The 21,466-nt window shown below is 37.1% G+C and overlaps 1 protein-coding gene across 2 annotated transcripts in view; it reads right to left on the reverse strand.

Annotated features, from left to right (window-relative positions):
• spast (spastin) overlaps window positions 1-21,466 on the reverse strand; it is a 42,500-nt gene that overhangs the window by 15,800 nt on the left and 5,234 nt on the right. Inside the window, exons 2-7 of one of the 2 annotated variants that reach the window (XM_012963010.3) lie at window positions 18,876-18,959; window positions 17,003-17,086; window positions 9,828-9,923; window positions 5,852-6,018; window positions 3,413-3,549; window positions 624-717 (exon numbers count right to left, since the gene is read on the reverse strand). In XM_012963010.3, coding sequence (XP_012818464.1) covers window positions 624-717; window positions 3,413-3,549; window positions 5,852-6,018; window positions 9,828-9,923; window positions 17,003-17,086; window positions 18,876-18,959 — 662 coding nt within the window. 2 annotated transcript variants of the gene reach the window in all.

Here is a 21,466-nt window from a genome sequence, read left to right on the forward strand (position 1 = left end):
CTGGGTGTCATTGTTATAACAAGAACTGCTGTCTTAATGAAGAATTGCTGTTACTTGATTTGCCTTTGTTTTTCAGGACACGCCTGCTAGGCTTGCTAGGTTTCATTCGGTGCCCAGAGATGGCAAACTGCCAGCTGTTTAGCATTAGATGGATGAAAACTTTAGAAACATAATGGCAGCATTTTCATTTAGGCAACAACTTGTCAGTTCTTAAAAGAGAACTTTGGTCTTACTGTAACCATAAAAAGTGTGTAAAAGCTTTAGTTTACTATAATGCTACAGCACTTGAGAAATTATACATCATTTCCTGCTCATCAGTCCCCACTCCAGTGGAGCTTGCAGTCTAAGATGCCTATTGCATACAATTCATTCAGTTTTAATAGGAGCCAAATTAACCTTCTGGTATGTTATAGTGTTCCCAGAGAACATATATAGGTAGAACACACAATTCATGCAGACGATGAAATCAAACCTAGAATCGAATACTGCAAAGCAACAATGCCAACCACTGTTCTACTATGCTGCCTTTTAATATAATCACCAAGCAGAATAGCAGATTTTATTTCCCCATACTCATTGTGTAGCTTTTTGGTAAAACTTAAGGGCTGTCTTTAAGATGTTACCTCGGGTCGTATAGAAGGAAGAATAACTATCTCCTGCAAGGCTTGCTTGGCTAGATCTTGTCCAGCAATGTCAGCAAACTTGACAGTAGGACCACTAAAAGAAGAAAAATAACATTTTGGCTGTGCTATTGAAAATAAAGTCACAGGATTAGTGCTGGGCGGTATACCGGTAAAAACCGATCACCGGTTTTTTTTTGGAAACCGATATGAATTTTCTACATACCCCCATACCGGTGTGCTGAATACTTCCGGGTGCGCACGTGACGTCAGCGCGCACACTCTACAAAAGCGCCATCGCTAGGACGCATTCAGAGTCGGATACCAATGTGAGCTGTCGGGGGGTGCCTGGCCAGTAATTATATTTTATGTGAAGGGGATGGGGTGGGGTGGGGGGTTATATTTATGTGAAGGGGATGGGGGGGGTGTTTGGGGTGGGGGTGGGTGGTTTATACTTATGTGAAGGGGATGGGGTTGTGTTTGGGGGGGGTGGGGTGGGTGGTTATATTTATGTGAAGGGGATGGGGGGGTGTTTGGGGTGGGGGTGGGTGGGTTATACTTATGTTAAGGGGATGGGGTTGTGTTTGGGGGGGGTGGGATGGGGTGGGGTGGGGGGTTATATTTATGTGAAGGGGATGGGGGGGTGTTTGGGGTGGGGTGGGGGGGGGTTGTGTGCGGATGGGGGGGTGTTTGGGGTGGGGGGGTGTGTGCGGATGGGGGGTGTTTGGGGTGGGGTGGGGGGTGTGTGTGAGGATGGGGGGGTGGGGGGGGTGCGTGCGGATGGGGGGGTGGGGGGGTGCGTGCGGATGGGGGGGTGGGGGGGTGCGTGTGGATGGGGGGTGGGGGGGGTGCGTGCGGATGGGGGGTGTTTGGGGTGGCGGGGGGGGTGCGGGTGGCGGGTGTTTGGGGTGGTCACCTAATCATGCATGGGGGAAAAAAAATACCGTCAAATACCGTGATACCGATATAATTTTGAAAAATACCGTGATATAAATTTTTGGTCATACCGCCCAGCACTACACAGGATTTATTTATAAACATGAAAATTTAACACATAAAATTAATAGCATTTTATAAAGCTGTGGTGGGTAAAAAAAACTGCTGAGTTGTTTCCCTCTAATTAAAAAAATTGCATATGGCACAGTTTAAACTTTTTTTTTTTTTTACCACCACCCTGGAATGCATCATCAATAATAAAAAATATGAGTGAGCAAGTCAAACTGCATAAGCTACCCTAAAATTTTACTAACTAAACCTAGCCAGGCACGGCCGATAAAAGTAGCTAACTTCAACTCCAGTGCAACTGGTGCAATAGTAATGTCTTACAGGCTTTCAGACGACATAGAATATTTTTTCAACACAGTATGTAATAAATTTACAAGAAAAGAACAAAAAATATGTCTTTCAGCTTAAAAAAAATAGTATATCTGGTTTTTGTCTTCTGCATCTTTAATTTGTTTCTTGAATGGACCCCCCCCCCTCCCCTCCCAGTTAAAATAGATCACTAAGGTTTTCCTTGGGCCATTGCTCCTGCACCAGCCTATGGAAAAGCTACCTAAGCTCTGTAACAGCATCTGAATACCTCAATATCTTCATCCCTTTGGTGTTCTGCGCGTGTGCAGTAGAGTAGATTGTGCAGGTTAACTCTGCTGTGCATGCGTGAACAGGGATTTTGCAAGGGACACCTGGAACACTGGTCAGAAGGTAAGTAAAATGCCAGTGCAGCGCTGATATCTTTTGTCCACAGGCTGGTGCCGTTTTCTCCTAAAAGGAGCACCCCAAGTAATTATAATCACTTACCTGAGACCCGGGCTGGTGATTTGGTTCTCTAAAAAAAACTTTAAACAGGCTGAGAAACTTCTGCAGGAGCTTATTTGTTGCAATCTTTTTTGATTTCTTCTTCTCTTTAGCCCCAGTCTGGGGGCACATGCCCAGTAGAGTGAAAAGTAAAAAGCCAAACTTTTCAATTTACTGCACGCGTGCTGGCCTGTGGAAAATGATTGTGATTGTAGGAAAAGATTGTGACGTAGAGCTCCTACAGAAGTGCCCTGGACAGGTACAGTTTTCAGCTAACAGGAGCACCAGCCCGGGTTCTCAGGTAGGTGATTACAATCACTGGGGAGGCGCCTAAAATTTGGCATCATCCTTCTTCTTTAAAGTAGCAGTAAATCCCTAAATAGGAAAAATAGTATGTTTAGCATAAGCCCTATCATTTTAATCATGAAAAATCAATAGTTATTTTCAGAGCTAAACACTGCAAACAAGAAAACTGAAGCTACGCCATGTTTGGTCCTTGAGAGGTAGATTATTTTTACCTGTATACAATCACTACTCTCATTGTAATATCTGTTTTGTTCAATAAGCAGGGGGATTATCTGTGCACTGCTAATTTATCTGCCTCACTACGACCAAACCTATTTCTCAATTTTTCAGCTTGAATAGCTGCCCCCATGGATACACAGCTTATTTACTATAGTTTACTAGTGCAGGACAACACTACATTACATTTTAATTACTTTGATACAGTTTATTTTTTGGTGTTACTGTTCCTTTAACAACAATGAGGATTTCTGTATGTAAAAACAGAACAATGAAATGTATGGAAAGGAAAACTACTAATTGCCTTTGAACTTTGGTGATGGTGTAGAGAATATCTTAAATGGCAAAGAAAATAAATGGATCCCTAATGATTCATATGGTCAACAGGACTACAATAACCATATTACCACATGCATAGACACAACATATTTATGGGTAATTAAAACAAACATGATGAAGGAAACTGAACATACCTATCCACAATTTCATTCAAAATCAAGTTTGCAAGATTACTATCTACATTTCTTAAATTTTTCATGTCTTTTTTCCGTACTGCAGTAGTGGGTGTTGTTGGTTTATTTGTTCTTGTGTTGTTCTTTCCTGCCGCTCCCTTTAAAATCAAATAGAAAATAAAAACATTAAAAACAGACCACACTACAGCATTTTAGCACAATGTATGGAAGAAGCAATTTTTTTTTTAGTAGTCTGTGATATCTATTTCAAAACTAGCAAAGTAATCCCATAACCAGATATTTGGACTGTGAAAAAACATGTGCTGCTCAGTATAAGCTTCCCACTATAAATCAAGTAAAGCTCCAAGCATCCCATGTTTGCACACAAAGGATCTGGGGCGCCCTCTTCTGGTAAAACTCAAAGTAACTCTTAATGGGAAGAAAAAGAAAAATATATACAGGTATGGGATCCCTTATCCGGAAACCAGTTATCCAGAAAGTTCCAAATTCTTAAATTATCTCCCATAGACTCCATTATAAGCAAATAATTCTAATTTTTAAAAATTATTTCCTTTTTCTCTGTAATTATTAAACAGAACCTTGTACTTGATCCCAACTAAGATGTAATTAATCCTTATTAGAGGCAAAACAAGCTTATTGAGTTTATTCAATATTTAAATGATTTTTAGCAGACTTAAGTTATAGAGATCCAAATTACAGAAAGATCCTTTATCCGAGCATTCTGGATAACAGGTCCCATACCTGTATATGTAATAAAACTAAACTGCCATTTTTTTCACCTTTTACCATATATTTTTAAATACTTGCTGTGGGTCACCCAGTGTATGGTTTCAAACATGATGCTATTAAAGGAACAGTAACACCAAAAAATAAAAGAGCTTTAAAGTAATAAAAATATAATGCACTGTTGCCCTGTACTGGTAAAACTGGTGTGTTTGCTACAGTAACACTACTATAATTTATATAATAAGCTGCTGTGTAGCCACGGGGGCAGCCATTCAAGCTGGAAAAAAGGCACAGGTTACATAGCATATAACAGATTCTACTGTGTAAAAGTTCTGTAGAATACAATTGTGTTTTATCTGTTATTTGCTATGTGCCTGGGCCTTTTCTCTACTGAATGGCTGCCCCCATACTACACAACAGCTTATTTATATAAATTATAGTGGACTTTCTGAAGTAAACACACAATTTTTACCAGTGCAGGGCAGCAGCACATTATATTTTAGTTACATTTATACACTTTCATTTTTTGGTGTTACTGTTCCTTTAAAGGGGACCTAAGCCCTTGAATTGATGTAAACGTACTAAGATTGGTCCTCTGAGCACTTTTCCAATTTTCTATTTTAACAGGGTTTTAAGACATTGATCAGTCTTAGACAATTAGACTGCTACGCAGGTTTTCAGCTGAACAGCCTAGAATAAGCAGTCTAATAATGCTATCTACTTAAATTAAAAAATGAATGTAAATTGCAAATATGCTCAGAGATGCATTCTGAATAAATTTACATTAGTTATTTTTTTTTGGTTTAGATCCCATCCTATACAGATGGCTAGGCCCTTATATGGCAAAGAAATAAAGGGTTACATGGGGGGAGGGCAGAAATTGGAAAGTGTTTTATAGTTTTAGTGCATACTATTTACTTTTCCCCCAATCAACATTCCAGGACTTTTAAGTTTACAAGTCACATTTAAGCCTAGGTAGCTTAACTGATTAAAAAACAGCAACAAACATTATAGCCTAAAAGGAAATGCTGAAGGGATTCTGTCATGCTTTTTCTGGTGTACTTTTTATTTCTAAACTACTGTTTACATAGCAAATAACTGACTCTACCATTTAAAATTTTAGTCTTGAACCAACAAATGTATTTTTCTAAGTTGTAAAACTGGTGTGTAGGCAGCCATATCAGTGCATTGAGTCTGAGCTTTCAGAAGGAGCCAGTGCTACACATTAGAACTGCTTTCAGGTAACCTATTGTTTCTCCTACTCCCATGTAACTGTCTCCTACTCCCAAGCTGGACATCTTACTGAATGTTATTCTGATATCTACTGGGAGCTGCTATCTTGCTACCTTCCCATTGTTCTGCTGATTGGCTGCTAGGGGGGAAGGGAGGGGGTGATATCACTCCAACTTGCAGGTCAGCAGTAAAGTGTGACTGAAGTTTATCAGAGCACAGGTCACACGGCTGTGGCACCGTGGGAAATGAAGAATATGGCTAGCCCCATGTGAAATTTCAAAATTAAATAATAAAAAAAAAAAAAAATCTGTTTGCGCTTTTGAAAAACAGATTTCAATGCAGGATTCTACTGGAGAGGCTCTATTAACTGATGCCTTTTTTAAAAAGAAAAAACCAAAAAATTTTCCCATAAAATTATTCCTTTAAAAGTAATTCTGCCAGGAATGTTATGGTTTAATAATTCCCATCTCCTGCTCTTACCCTGTTAGAAGGTGCATTTGGACCAGCTTGCCTAGCTGAAGATGATACACCAGTACAGTTAGGTATTCTGTTGCCCAATGACCCGCTCTTAGGAGCAGCCTTTACACGAGAATAAGAGTTACTTGAAATCGATGGTGGATCTTTTTTTTTGGGAACAGCCCCTTTTTCTGAAAAGAGAAAGCAAATCAGAAATAAAGCAAATGGCAATAAAAACTAATCCTGTGACAGGTTATGGGAGAATGAGACTAATTTACCCCACAGGTAGGAACCTGGAGTGGTTTAGGCTCCCAAACCACAAACCAGCTCACCCCCCAATACAGAAGATTTTATTTGTGTTAGTTTTTCCTTCCTCTGACTCTTTCAAATGGGGGTCCTGACCCCAGCAGCCAAAAAAACAATTGCTCTGTGAGGCTACAATGTTATTGTTAGTTTTTATTACTTATCTTATTATTAAGGCCCTCCTCTTCATATTTCTGTCTCTCTTTCAAACCAATGCCCAGTTGCTAGATTAAATTGGACCCTAGCAACCAGATAGCTACTGAAATTCCAAACTGGAGACCTGCTAAACATAAAGCTAAATAATTAAAAAAACAACGGTCTCAGAATAGTACTCTCTACATCACACTAAAAGTTAATTTAAAGGTGAACAAACCCTTTAAACATATTGTACCTAAAATCATGTAAAAATCTGTCTTAGGGTTATGTTTTATAAAGAAAAATGCCAGTTCACAGCTTTTACATGCTCATGGGCAAGGACTATAAAAGATCCTATGAAGTGCACACTGGGAATACACTCTAAAGACAGTGAAATTTAGTTGAGCATCAAACGGCTGAGAAAAAAAAATAGAGTTTAGTTACTGTATTTGTATATATACAATTTTTTCCATTTAGCCACAGAGAATGTGCTTATCCATTATAGATCATCTTCCACACAAAAACTAAATTTATTTGAGTTACAATGCATTGCTCCTTGCTCATACAAAAACATAAATGTGAACTTTAGGGGGACAGGAAACTATTTTAAAGAGTACTCTAGTATGTGGTATCTTATTTGAAGTAACCTGCATATAAATTCATAATATGCTTAAATAAATTTTAACTCAACCACGTCAAAAGATAACCGACTGCCTATGGTACAGAGAGAATAGTATCAATAACTGTACAATGTTTTTCCCGATACGTCTGAGACAGAAAGTTGGAGTTTGCTTGTTTTTGGACTAACACCTGAAAACAGATATTAGATGCAACTGAAATACTTTTAACAGGATTTACTTACTTTAAAAAAAAAAAAAAAAAAATGATATTTGTCAGGGAAATCTACACTCCCCCAAGTAATTAGCTTTTTAGGTCCCCCAAGCAGAGTTTGCTGTCTCTGACCACACTGAGTGAGTAATAAGAAAAAGGAGATGCAAACGCATTACTTGTTTCTGTTTACATCTGTTTTCTAACATCAGATCAACAACATGCTAATGTGCAGAAGTGCTTGATGCCTGTTTTATCCGGAGTGTTATGCCAAAAAGCACTGTCCAGGGAAAACCTAGTACAAACTTCAACACCAACACCCACTCCCCCATTCAACACACTCTTCTCTACTGAATCACTCCTCATCAAAATCATTAGCATCCTGACTTGTCCATTATCAGTATACATAGGATATTAAGTTACTAAACAAAACAGATTGTTTGTCCATATATTGCAACACATTCAAGCTGGCCAGCTACATCAGAGTCATCCCTGGTCTGGCCAGTCCTACACTCTCTTTTATCCGATTCATTAGAAATTCTACTGCTTCAATGTACATGGGAAATTTTGCCTTCAACTTACTTGCTTGCTTTTAAGGTTAAAACTCCCCAAAGGTGGCCTTATTTTTGGCCTCCCCTAGGATCACCTAACTGTAGCTGGGAATGATGGGAGCTACAACATGGAGCTGACCACTGCTCCTGTATAAACTATAGCAAAAATTTGGAACAATTAAGTGGGTGTGCAATGTGGGTGTGGCCATTAAAACTTTCAGCCATTATGGTTATCAAACCCTAGTAAACGTTAACAGTTCAAATTCCAAGCCTCACAGCTGCACAACAAAGATTTCAAGTAAAAAACCCATGCAAAAAAGGCCCAACTGCAAATGTTAAACAGGTAAACTACCCTTTAACACTCATAGAATAGAACAATTATTCTTCTTGATTTCAAATACCATTTCAAAAATTAAGCTTAACAGGCAAAAACTAGATGTACTAATCAAAAACAAACAACGTTAGCTATGCAGTCATATATTATATGTGTGTAAAAAGTCTGAGCTTGTAGTCAAAATGGCACCGTAGATAGGCAGCATTAGCCCTCCTCTAGTTTAACTAAAAGGTTGCAAAGAGCAGCCATTACAGACCCAGACAAGTGAATAAACACCAGAGTGGCTTGCACAGGGATGTGTCTGCACACTTGGTTTCGTGCATCCCTAATTTAATTGCCACGCACACACAATACCCAAGGAACCTATATCTAAAGGTCCCCATACAAGGGCCAATTGTAGCTGGCGATATCGGTCCCTTGTACCAATTCAGCAGCTTATCGGCCCGTGTAGGGGTAGAAACGAGGGGCCTGCCCGACCGATATCTGGCCGTAAGTTGCCAAGATATTGATAGGCCAGGTTAGAAAATTCAGTCGGATCGGGGTAGGCATTGGCTCGTTGATGCAGTCCCCGAACCGACTGCCCCACTGCCACCAATATAATTCGATCGTTTGACCCCAGGACCTGGGGGTTTCTGTAATTTGGATCTCCATAACTTAAGTCTGCTAAAAATCATTCAAATATTAAATAAACCCAATAGGTTTGTTTTGCCCCCAATATGGATTAATTATATCTTAGTTGGGATCAAGTACAAGGTACTGTTTTATTATTACCGAGAAAAAGGAAATCATTTTTAAAAATTAGAATTACTTGCTTATAATGGAGTCTATGGGAGATGGCCTTTCCCTAATTCGGAACTTTCTGGATAATGGGTTTCCTGATAAGGCATCCCATACCTGTACCAATCTTCTAGAAAGAATGCCTGAGGGCTAAACCCTGTACCAAATAACACTACACTTAACTGATATAAAAATTACAAATTTAATAAAGGTATGGATCAGTTATCCAGAAACCCTTTATTCAGAAAGTTCCAAATTATGGGAAAGGTATCTCCCATAGAGTACATGTAATTAAATAATTCAAATTTTTAAAGATTACTTCCTTTTTCTCTGTAATAATAAAACAGCATCTTGTACTTGATCCCAACTAAAATCTAATTAACCCTTACTGGAGGGACAATAATCCTATTGGGTTTATTTTACATTTAAAGGAACAGTAACACCAAAAAATGAAAGAGCTTTAAAGTAATAAAAATATAATGCACTGTTGCCCTGCACTGGTAAAACTGGTGTGTTTGCTACAGTAACACTACTATAATTTATATAATAAGCTGCTGTGTAGCCACGGGGGCAGCCATTCAAGCTGGAAAAAAGGAGAAAAGGCACAGGTTACATAGCAGATAACAGATTAGTTCTGTAGAATACAATAGTGTTTTATCTGTTATCTGCTATGTGCCTGTGCATTTTCTCCTTTGAATGGCTGCCCCCATACTACACAGCAGCTTATTTATATAAATTATAGTAGACTTTCTGAAGTAAACACACAACTTTTACCAGTGCAGGGCAGCAGCACATTATATATTAGTTACTTTTATACACTTTCATTTTTTGGTGTTACTGTTCCTTTAAATGATTTTTTTAGTAGATCTAAGGTATGGAGATTCAAATTACAAAAACATCCCTTACCCTGAAAACCCCAGGTCCCAAGCATTCTGCAAAACAGGTTCCATCCCCGTATACATAGGAATATATATTGTCTTATTGTACAGTATGCTGAAGTTCTCCCAAGTACCAAATAAAAAAACTATATATGATAATCAATCAAAGAAGGCATTCATGGAACTAAACCCACCTGGCTTGAGAAGTCCATTGCGGCATGGTAAGTTAGTATTGTCACTACAGACCTCCATTTGCGAGTGCTGACCTTGTATATCTGCTTTCAGCTTTGCTACGCAAACAGAGGAAAAGGGGAAGGAAACAAAAAAAACATGAAGCCAAACAAAAAAGATGAATGAAAGAACATGTTTAATCACCGATTCTTTGAGAGAATTATACGTGTCTGTGTACTACTTGCAAGCAGATGCTAATAATTTCTCTGCAGCATATAGTGCATGACATGCCTCCATTAAAGGGGAACTCTATCCAAACACAACTTATATGCATCCAGTTGAAAAATATGCAGGTTTTTCATGATTTGATAAAGGGGCTCTTCACCATTAAATTAACTTTACATATGATCTAGAGAGTGTTATTCTCCAGTCTCTCTCCTTCTCTAACCATATTAATAACACTGCCAAAACCTGCCGCTTTTTCCTCCGTAATATTGCCAAGATACGCCCCTTTCTTTCACAAGCAACAGCTAAAACACTACTCTATGCCCTTATCCTTTCCCGCTTAGACTACTGCAATCTCCTACTAACCGGCCTCCCAGACTCCCACCTCTCTCCCCTGCAATCAATCTTAAACTCTGCTGCCAGGATCCTCCTGCTCTCTCCTAAGAGGGATCCAGCTCACCCTCAATTAAGCTCACTAGCATGGCTGCCTGTCAAGCAAAGGATAGCTTACAAAATCCTTCTGCTAACATTCAAAGCCCTTCACTCCTCTGCTCCTCACTACATTTCTTCACTGGTCTCCCTACATGTTCCTGGCCGTCTCCTCCGCTCCTCTCAGAGCCTCCGTCTCTTTACACCATCCACACCCACTGCGCTCTCTCGTCTTAAACCTTTCTATCTCGCTGCTCCTTACCTCTGGAACTCTATCCCTGAATCCCTCCGTAGGGAAAACTCACCCACTCTCTTTAAGAAAAAACTCACCTGTTACCTTCTGGAGCACTAAGACATTATTTTGCCCAGTCCTGCGCTTAAGGGCAAATGCCCATACCTGATGCACTCTTACCTTCCAGTTTGTGCTTGTATGTCACCCAACCACTCAGATTGTAAGCTCTACGGGGCAGGGACCTCCTTCCTACTGTGTCTCATACCACATGGCACTTTATATAATATATATATATATATATATATATATATATATATATATATATATATATATATATATATATATATATATATATATATATATATATATATATATATATATTTATTGTATTTATTTATTATATCACTTGTCCTTCCTGTGTGTAATTTTGTATTCTGTAAGACTGTACAGCGCTGCGTACCCTTGTGGCGCTTTATAAATAAAGTTATACATACGTACATACATACATTCTAAGACAATTTTCGAATGGTCTTCATGTTTTATTGTTTGTTGTTTTTGGATTATTTCAATTTTTGTTTGATAGCTTTCCAGTTTGGAATTTCAGCAGCTATCTGGTTGCCCTCTTCACCTCTTGTATCAGTTATTGGTTGCTTTATATGTTACTCTGTATATCCAATGTATGAAACCCACTTATTGTACAGCGCTGAGGAATATGGTAGCGCCCTATAAATAAATGTTAATAATAATAATGCTGTCTGTAAGCTGTGGAAAAGTTTTTACAATTTGTAACATCAACATTCCTCCTCCCCTCCAGGATTTCAGCACATAAAAAATGGTGTTTATTGATACTTTTTGGAGGAACAGATTACAGTGATAGTTATATTAGGGGTTTCTGTGTTGTGTGGGGCTCTTTAACAAATTTTGGTTCAGAAGCTGGAGTTCCCCTTTAACAATCTCACCTTTGCTTTGTTGACAAAAAGTACATGCACGTGTTGCCTATGGGACACTTAGCCTAATTTTAAAACTCAGGATAACACCTTCAACCCTCATTTATAATGTAGGTCATCAAATGGCGGCTACCCAATTCTTGATGTGCTGTGTCTATTGCATAAATTAAAGAGAAAATTGCCAGGTCTATCTCTTCTTGAGTGAGCAGAGATGGCCAAGAGAGCTCACAAATGAACTAAAGAGCAATTTTGTTTTTATATATTGCAAGTATATATACAGAATTTATCTTTTCCCCAAACTTGTTTAAAAAGCTAAAAAACTTACTGTGAAGGGACAAGCCCCTTGCTGTGTGCACAATGCAAAAGGGAGATTATCTCACCAAGCAGCTTGTTACTGATAACCTATTAGCTTCAATAAACAAAAATCGCAAGTGGCTCCAAATGCAAGCAGTGCGATAGCAGACTACCCACTGTCTACAAAATTAAACCTGTTTCTTTTAAACACATGGGCTTTTGAATGTTTAGCTATTTATTGTTACTAAAACAGCTGATATATACAAAAAACAGAGCCTTCTGCTAAGCAAATTTATTAAAACTTACACAGAGGTTTGCGTCCTATTAACAGCAGAATATATGCAATAAACCTGTCACCTAAGCGTGTATAATTTATAGTGCTGAGCGAAACAGCAAAAAATTTGCAAAATGCAGCTACCAACACAACTTTGATTTCCCAATGGTGAAATGCAGAATTTCGCTGTGAATCCATGCCTGGCGAAAAAATGTGCTCATCACTAATAATTCATATAAAATACACCAAATAACAACCAGTTAATCATAACTTTATAAAGAATGCTTAGTGATATCAAACTAAAACAGTTCTTTATGGCATCATCTGTCTCAAAACAGGTGATGCCAGAAAAACAAAACCCCCCACTAGTATTACACTACTACAGGTATGGGACCTGTTATCCAGAATGCTTGGGACCTGGGGTTTTCCTGATAAGGGATCTTTCTGTAATTTGGATTTCCACAATTTAAGTCTGCTAAAAATAATTTAAATACTAAATAAACCCAATAGGCTTGTTTTGCCTCCAGTAAGGATTACTTATACCTTAGTTAAGATCAAGTACAAGTTACTGTTTTATTATTACAGAGAAAAAGGAAATAATTTCTAAAAATCAGAATAATTTGTTTAAAATGGAATCTATGGGAGATGTCCTTAATTTGGAACTTTCTGGATAATAGGTTTCCAGATAAGGGATCCCATACCTGTATAGGCATTCATACCTTGGGAAAAAAACAATTTTCCACTTCAACATGGCTCCAGGGTTCAGAGGAAAAATAACCTTTCTGCCACAGGAGCAACAATGTACTGAATTGGAGCCAGCCCTGTATTACTGAGAGTTTTGAAGACTATATCCCAAAATGGTCAAACATGGACCTAAACATTGCCCATCAGGAATAAGTCAGATTACTCAGACCATACAGCATTTTGAGATCAAAATCCAAATCAGATAGACAGGAGGATGGCATTCATCTTAGTTACTGCACACACAGGGCACCATATTGACATTTTCTCCACCCTGTGACAATTATCCTTACAGTAATGCAGATTCAAAATGAAGGACAGATGCCTAGAAATATTTTCGGCATGAAATTATTTTGTTATGCCTTGTGTTTATTAAACTTTAGACTACAAGCAATAAACAGAGAGGAATCTCAGTGGAGATAATGCCTGTATGTGCAATTAACACACAGGCCACTGAGCCAAAAGCCTGGATAAAACTGAAAATATCAATGACTAAAGCACTGAGCATTTATTAAATTTATTCTTCTGACCCACATTTGTCATCCCCAACAAATTATATTGTTGTCAGAATAGGACAATCTTGTTTCCTTAAAATTATTAATTTAGTCAAATTTTCCCAGTAATATTCACAATAGCCAGTTAAACTGAAAAGAAAAGTTATAGAAATAAGAAGCATGTCTTTTTAAAATGATACTATGCCAGTTCATTTGCAAGTTTACTAGAGCAGCATGGTTTTGTTCCTATAATATAGCGGCGGTGGAGTGCCCTGCAGGGATCAGGTCTGGGCCGCGGGGCCCCACTGGGTTTTTTTCCCAGTGCCCTGGCAGCCCAGTCCAACGCTGGACTTAGGATAGAGAAGGTAGCTTTTCTTTGTTTTTTTGCATATGCAGAAAGTTAAATTAGGAGACATCAAAATGATGTACACAAGAACTGCAGCAAGCAAAGCAGGTTAGAGAAGGCACATGCTAGCAAGAAAGAAAAAAGCATGCACAATTGTCCTTATTCTTTGAAGGGAAATCTATTATGACCCTTTCAATATGACAAACCCTTTAATATAGATTGGCCTTGTGAAACCCAAAATCAAAGTAAGCCTATGCTAAATTGTAGGTGCTCTAGTATGCACAGCTCAGGATAAGCTGGTCCAGCCTGGTTTTCTGGAAAAATTAGATAGGCATGCTGCCTGTTACAATTAACAGCTTTAAAACTGGCCTTAGGGTTACTATCAAAAATAAACTAAAGTGAGTCTTTAATAATTTTGCTCCATACATCTGTATTATTTTTCTTTCAGGTGTTTATATCAACTATATAACATTTTTTCCTTGGCTGCAACCAACACACTTGTGCTATCAAACTTTGATAACGTTGCCCTGCTATAATTGTCCAATTTCACCCAGGGTCAGTAATGCACTACTGACAGCATGGTTGAGATGTTGGCAGTAGGATCAAAGCATTAGGTTGCAAAAGGACACTAATGAACCATTTATAGATTAAAAGTTATCATCTAAAATATAACTAATTTGTGGAAACGAGGTATCCACTAAATTTTAATGGATTTACATAATAGTACTGTAATTAATGGTGCACAACCTTTTTCCATGTCTTATGTGCATTGAAATAAGAAGGCTTATGCTACAATGTCCATAAAATTAAGAATTTTATTTTAAAAGCACAAAAAATATTGCTAACGTAGCTAGTAGAGTAGATTACCCTGGTGCAGAATTTGCTGTCAGAGACTCTACTATGCCCACTCCATTTATTTAAGAGCAGGGGAAGGTGGTGAGGCAAGGCCATAAGCAAAACAATGGTGTATTCAGAGCAATCTGACAGCTGACAAAACAGCAGGAGTGGGGTAACCACCATATGGCACATACAGCCTAAAAGCAAATCTTTGGCTCTGTTTCACTCTCAAGTATAGAAGTAATGAAAGGTGGAGTAAATGTCTGTACCATTTTTATGAATAAGCAAGTTTAGCAGCATTGGATCCTACATGCACTTATAACCTAACACATACAAAAAGTTTAGTATTATGCAATCCTGCAAAGAAAGCGTGAATGATGAAGCAGACCTTTTTAAAGGGCAGCATATCATTAATCTTCCTCCTACTGGGAAGTAGGTGCCTGTAAATTATAATGCTATAGGTTGAGTTTGCTTATATTGTTACAAGCACACTGTGCACTGTATACGAATATGGTACCAATTAAACTATGCTGGGGATAGCTCATTCTCCCTTCCACATGAGCTCTAATGTTTGTAAACATAGGAGTCATGTGTGTGTGGTGAGCAGTGAAGCAAATCCAAGACTGAGGCAACTTGGCCACTAAAACCAAAGCAGAATCTAATATAAGGGATACATTTTTGTTATTGGGGTTCCACAAAATATAAAGTGTGTTCTATGGGTTACAATGTATAAATACAAACAGAAGCAAAACCTCAGTAAGCTTCTTATATGAACAATTACATGAATTTATACATCATAGCTATATACAGAGAACCAAAGTAGAGTAAAGTCACCACTGAAAGTCAAAATATCTACTATAACACAAGAGTTGTATATTTCAAACACAACCTAACATATAGTTTTATAACTTGATGATACAATAGCTGCAGTGAGAACTGTACCACCATCATGCCTCATTAGGAGTGCTAAATTTTCTTTTAATTTTTAACATTTTTATTGAGTTTTGTGACAATCCAACATTTATGACAAGATATTATCTGAATAAGGTTTACAGGAATATAAAGGCATGTCATACAGTATTGCAAATTATTAACATTATGTATTGTTTGTGATATAGCCTTATACAATTCAAAAATAAGAGGCATCAGAGAATGTCTGTCTGTTGTCCGGGTAATTTGGTGCTGGATTGTGTCATTTTACCTGGGGAGGGTGGGGGGAAAGGGGGGAACCAGGCATAGAAATCGTCTGGAGGTCAAAGTCAGTTAGTAGGTTTCGGGCCTTAATTTAATATTGAGGCTGTTTAATAAAACTTCAGTCATCTCAGTTTCGATTTTGTTTCTCTCTTAATATTGGCCTGTGTTAAAGTCATGGTTCGGCAGGGGCTAAATTTTCTTTTATGTTTTTGTATGAACACTCATTCCAATATTTATCCCTCCAATGAGTTTGCAGTTAGTAACATCTAGCCTATGTTTATGGGAACAAAAAGCTTTAGTGGCTGAAGCAATTCAGTGCATGATTAGAAGCATGAAATTATAAATGCAGCACAAAATCACATGCTCTCAAGTGGATTACAAGAAGGATGTCCCATTTCCTCCTGTTATTCAAAACAACTGGAGGGCCGTGGGTTAAATATCTCTAAACTTAATGGAAGATACAATAGGTATTAAGTATAAAAATGGATAAGCACTTAAAGTGGATTAAAGCATTAAAGATCAAAAGCCAATAGTCATGCAGTATGAAATACTATGCATATGGGAAAAAAAAGCATACAAAAGAAAAGTCAGTTGGTTACAAGCAAAAGTTTTGGATTTGGATTCAATTTTAGTTGCCACTTTCTCTAGATATTTCTTCTAAAACACCATGCATGAAAGTTAACCGTCTCTTGTAAATATATTAGAGTATAATACAGAACATAAGGAACATTTCTTATTTATGTTTACTTTAATTATGTTTACTTTAATTCATCTCACCAACACAGCAGGTGAAAAAAACAGGGAAAATGCAGATATTACTTATTTTTATACAAATATACTCAATTTTAACAGGAAAATATAGAACATTACAACAGGTTATTTTTCCATGTTATGATTTTTTAGCAGAATTTTAAAACAAGCCAGCTTTAAAACAAAGTACCAAGTACTTGAGGTTTAACACTACATAAAAAAAAATTTCACCACTAGTATACGAGAAAAACTCTGCAGTTATGAGATGTGACAAAAATGGAGACTGGCCAATGAAATATCTCTGACATTAATAAAGGAATTTTTATATTTAGGGGATTGAAGACAAATTGGTCCTTCCTGGCCAATATGACAAACTACTAAATAATAGCAATTATAACTATAGTAACAATAATGTAAAATGTCTTAAAGGTATACCTAGTAGCTGTAAGCGATCCTTTGCCATTAACAAGTTTGTTGACATTTTAGCTTGTAAACGACGGGCTCTGTCATATTGTTCACCTATAAATGTAAGAATAAAATAAAATGATGAATGCTGCCAACAAATGTAAAATATTAAATATCAAAAGGATACTGTTGGAATAGAGGGTATAAATATCACTTTTTCCGTAGATGCCACCTGTCTAATGACTGTTTAGTGGAGTCACCAGATAAATCTGTTTCTGTAAGGTACATCAACTCCCTGTCCCATTTAAATTTCCCTTAGGCTAATGCTGCAAGAGGCTGCTATTCTGCTTAAACTCCCTCCTACTCACGTCCGTTTATGCGCCTTTCCCTGGACAGGCACTGTGTCCTTCTGGGTGCAGACTAAAGGAGCAGAGTTCAGGGCAAAAATGGGCAAGTATGCATTTTTGCTTTAAAAACCACTCTAAGTGGATGGGTAATATTTTGGCCTGTGTAGTGCAGAACTAGCCTTAGAGTGCAGGAATGTAGTGTAGGTACACAGAAACTCTCTCTCCACATTGGCATTTATGTTCTTTATGGGAGTAACCCCTAAAGGGGCAATATATCCCCTTGTTCAATATGAGTTCAGTGAATAGAGATTGTGCTGAACATACATTTGCATATTAGTATAATTAGAAAAAATATATGGCTTTTTTTATTTCTTGAGCTAATCAGGACTGAATTGTTAGAAGTGGGAGGCGCACATTCAAATCAAACAATAAGTTAGGCGCTATTCCACAGGAATCAGTAAATAAAATGATCCCAAATACATAGATAAATACATCAAAAGGGATAGCACACTCAAAACCAAAGTTAAAAAAAAGCAGAAACATTTTTTTATTACTGCAAAAGATACATAGCAATGCGACCATAATTGTCTTCATCAGGGGAAATATATATAATATATATTTTATTTTTCATTAAAACAACTGCTAAAATGTATGTTCAATATAAGTCCTATTCATAAAACTTAAGTTAAAAAGGAAGTAAGCTGTCCCTTACTAGCAACTTAAACAATGTCTGTCACCCTCAGCATCAGATTTCCTGGGGATATAATTTTTTTTTTATTAACAAAGGATTTTCAGGGGTGCACCCATAAAAACTGACTCTCTCACTCTTATAGAAGCCCTTCCAGTCAGGTTGTTCACTGCTTTCTGAAAAGGGGTAGCAGTCAATATGTAAATAGGGCAATAATGTTCAGGCGGCTACAAAAGAATGGGACCTGTTATCCAGAATACTCAGGACCTATGTGCTTTTTTGGATAAGGGATCTTTCCCCATACTTTTATTCTACAAAAAAATAATTTATGCATTAAATAAACCCAATATTTTACCTACAATAAGGAATAATGATATAATAGTTGGGATCAAATATAAGGTACTATTTCACTTTTACATAGAAAAAGGAAATCATTTTAAAAAAAATTTATTTTGATTTTTGATTAAAATGGGGTCTATGGGACATGGCCTTCCCATAATTCAGAGCTTTCTGGATAATGGGTTTCCAGATAATGGCTCCCATACCTATATTAGCAAAATGATTTGTTCTATACAAAAAAATGTGCAAACAGATTAACTTATGGCAGCTTCCAAACTGCTAGGTCCAAAGAAAATAAACATTTACTGATATGAAACGATTTGTCAAGGGAATTTGTGCTACGAATCAACAGTATTCATGTGCATGAAAGTTAATTGCTATTTTAACTTAATTTCCATTGTTATGTCAATAACTAATATATAACATTTCTATAAAATTTTCCAGATGGATATTAAACAGACATATTTATTACAGACAGAACTTGACAAAGGCAGTCCAAACAGTAAATATTACTAAAAATATTGCCTACCTTTGCCAGTTATAGTTACAGCTATTCCTTTCTCCAGTTCCTCAATACCCTTCTTGTACCACTGAATGGCTTGCTCCTTTTGATCTTTAAAAAAAAACAACATCAGAATATCAATTACTTAAAAGACCAGTAAAAAGTTAAAATACTGTATAGTAGAACCCCCCTTTTAAGCTTCTCAGGCAACCAAAAGAAAATGGTCTAAAATCCAGTAAAATGTTCCTGAAGTCTCACCACTTTGTTAGAAGTGTTGTAATGTGCTTGGTACCCTGCCGCACATATTCTGGAACTGTCCTTATAAACAACCTTTATGGCAAGAGATAAAAACAGCTCACTGATAATACCATTGATAATACCATTCAATTGGACACTATTACCTTCTTACTAGGTAAACCCTTTGAAGGGAACCCCAAGCGAACTCAAAATTCGTATATCCATAGCTTCTTTATGGAAATGAAACATTATTCTTTCATGGTCAGAGATTTACCACAAAATAGAAAGCAATAAATGCTTCGAATACAATATTGCTCTTATTCAGAACCAACAACTCAATTTTTGGAAAATTGGTCACCATGGGAGCTCCACTCACTCTGAAAAACTTAAAGCTATAAAGATATTAAGGTATGGTTTTACATTTCCAGACCCATCTACTCACCTGTTTTAATATGTACGAATGTATGTATGTCTTTATTTATAAATCCCTATTTATGTACACAGCACTGTACAGTATAATAATAATTTAATACAACAGGGGTTATTAAAATAATAGATAAATATAAAGGATGATAATAAATACAAGGTACAGTCGCAATAAGTTAAGAATCTAAGAGACAAGAGGATGGAGGTCCCTGCCCCGTGGGATCAGGAAGGAGGAGTGGGTTGGTGTTAGTAGAGGTGGGAATCTGACTACCGATAGACTTTGCTTTTGAAGAAATTAGCAAAGTCTTGGCGAGAGTGCATAAAGTTAAGTGATTGGCTGATGAGGGATGGAGAAGGGTATTGAATATAGAAAACAGGTGTTGCGGGTTGGATTTATTATTGTTTATAAGGGTATTGCAGTACTCCTGTTTAGCCTTTGACAAGGCAGAGTTGAGGCACGACAATAGGATAAATAATGGATGAAGCCTGCTTGCATACGGGATTTCCTCCACATATGAGCCACAAACCTTGTACAGGAGAGTAAGAACTTGGTCTGTGAATTCAGGGAATACAAAAAAATGTTGTAAAATGTGGGAAAACTTAAAATCAGGGTATATACAACCAAGGTTTCACTGTATTTACATTTAAAGTTTGCATCCGTTAAGTGTTGTATTTAACATGAGAAACGCTAGTCAGTAGTCCTGTAGAGAGCCATGCATGGCATTTAAATAACCCATTGTTGTATTCTATTGAGCTTATTTATATAAACTCTACTTGTGTTTCTGTAAGTACAGTTTATTTACCAGTGCAGGGAAACAGCACATTATATTTATAAACATCTTTAACACTTTTTTTTGGCTGAAACAGCAAACATAAGTTTAAGGCTTTAGTGTTTTAAATCAAAATAACAATAATAATAGCGCCACAGCAAAACTCACAAATGACTATGACTATGAAGACTGTCATTCATCCAGGTCATAGTATATCTAGTACAGGTATGGGATCCCTTATTCGGAAACCCGTTATACAGAAAGTTCAGAATTACAGAAAGGCCATCTGCCAAATTTTTAAAAATGATTTCCTTTTTCTCTGTAATTATAAAACAGTACCTTGATCCTAACTAAGGTATAATTAATCCTTATTGGAGGCAAAACAAGTCTATTAGGTTTATTTCATATTTAAATGATTTTTAGCAGACTTTAGTTATGGCGATCCAAATTACAGAAAGATCCCTTATCCGGAAAACCCCAGGTCCTAAGCATTCTGGATAACAGGTTCCATACCTGTATAAATAAATATTAAGCAACTGGACTTGCTCTAGATTTATTTATACTAGATAAAACACACAAATGTTTGCGTTTACAGAGACTTTAATTTCCCAATTCATAATGAAATGTTTTTTGTAACCAAGCTGTGTAATCCTGCAACCCAGAAGGATCATTATAACATTGTATTTCACAATTTAATATCAGATGTATAATTTCTCACAATACTCTCTTCACCACAGCCTGTTCAGAAGCACTGCATCCACTTGCCAATTCTCACAGGAGGAGGATTTGGGCCCTGAAATGCAAGAGTGCATTTTTGACACGAAATCAACCCCCGTGTAAGGCTTTTCAGTACTTACTGAACAGGGTGCAGATCAATTTGCATTGATGTTTTCTTTGCAGTTTTGTGCCAGCTAAGAAAACATGTGACATAAGTTTATTGGATGCTACAATTTGCAGGTGAATTATACTATAGTAACAATAATTCATGATTGTGTCAAAATTAATTGATACTTTATTAAGGGGTGGTTTACCATCTGGATAACGTTTAGTATGTTATAGAATAGCCTATTCTTATTTACTTTTCTTCAGTTTTTTATAGTTTTTAAATTGCCTCACTAATCTAACTCTTCCAGCTTTTAAATAGGGGTCACTGATCCCAGCAGCCAAAAAACTATTGCTCTGTGA

The sequence above is a fragment of the Xenopus tropicalis genome, chromosome 5 (assembly GCF_000004195.4).
Source record: "Xenopus tropicalis strain Nigerian chromosome 5, UCB_Xtro_10.0, whole genome shotgun sequence".
NCBI lineage: Eukaryota > Metazoa > Chordata > Amphibia > Anura > Pipidae > Xenopus > Xenopus tropicalis.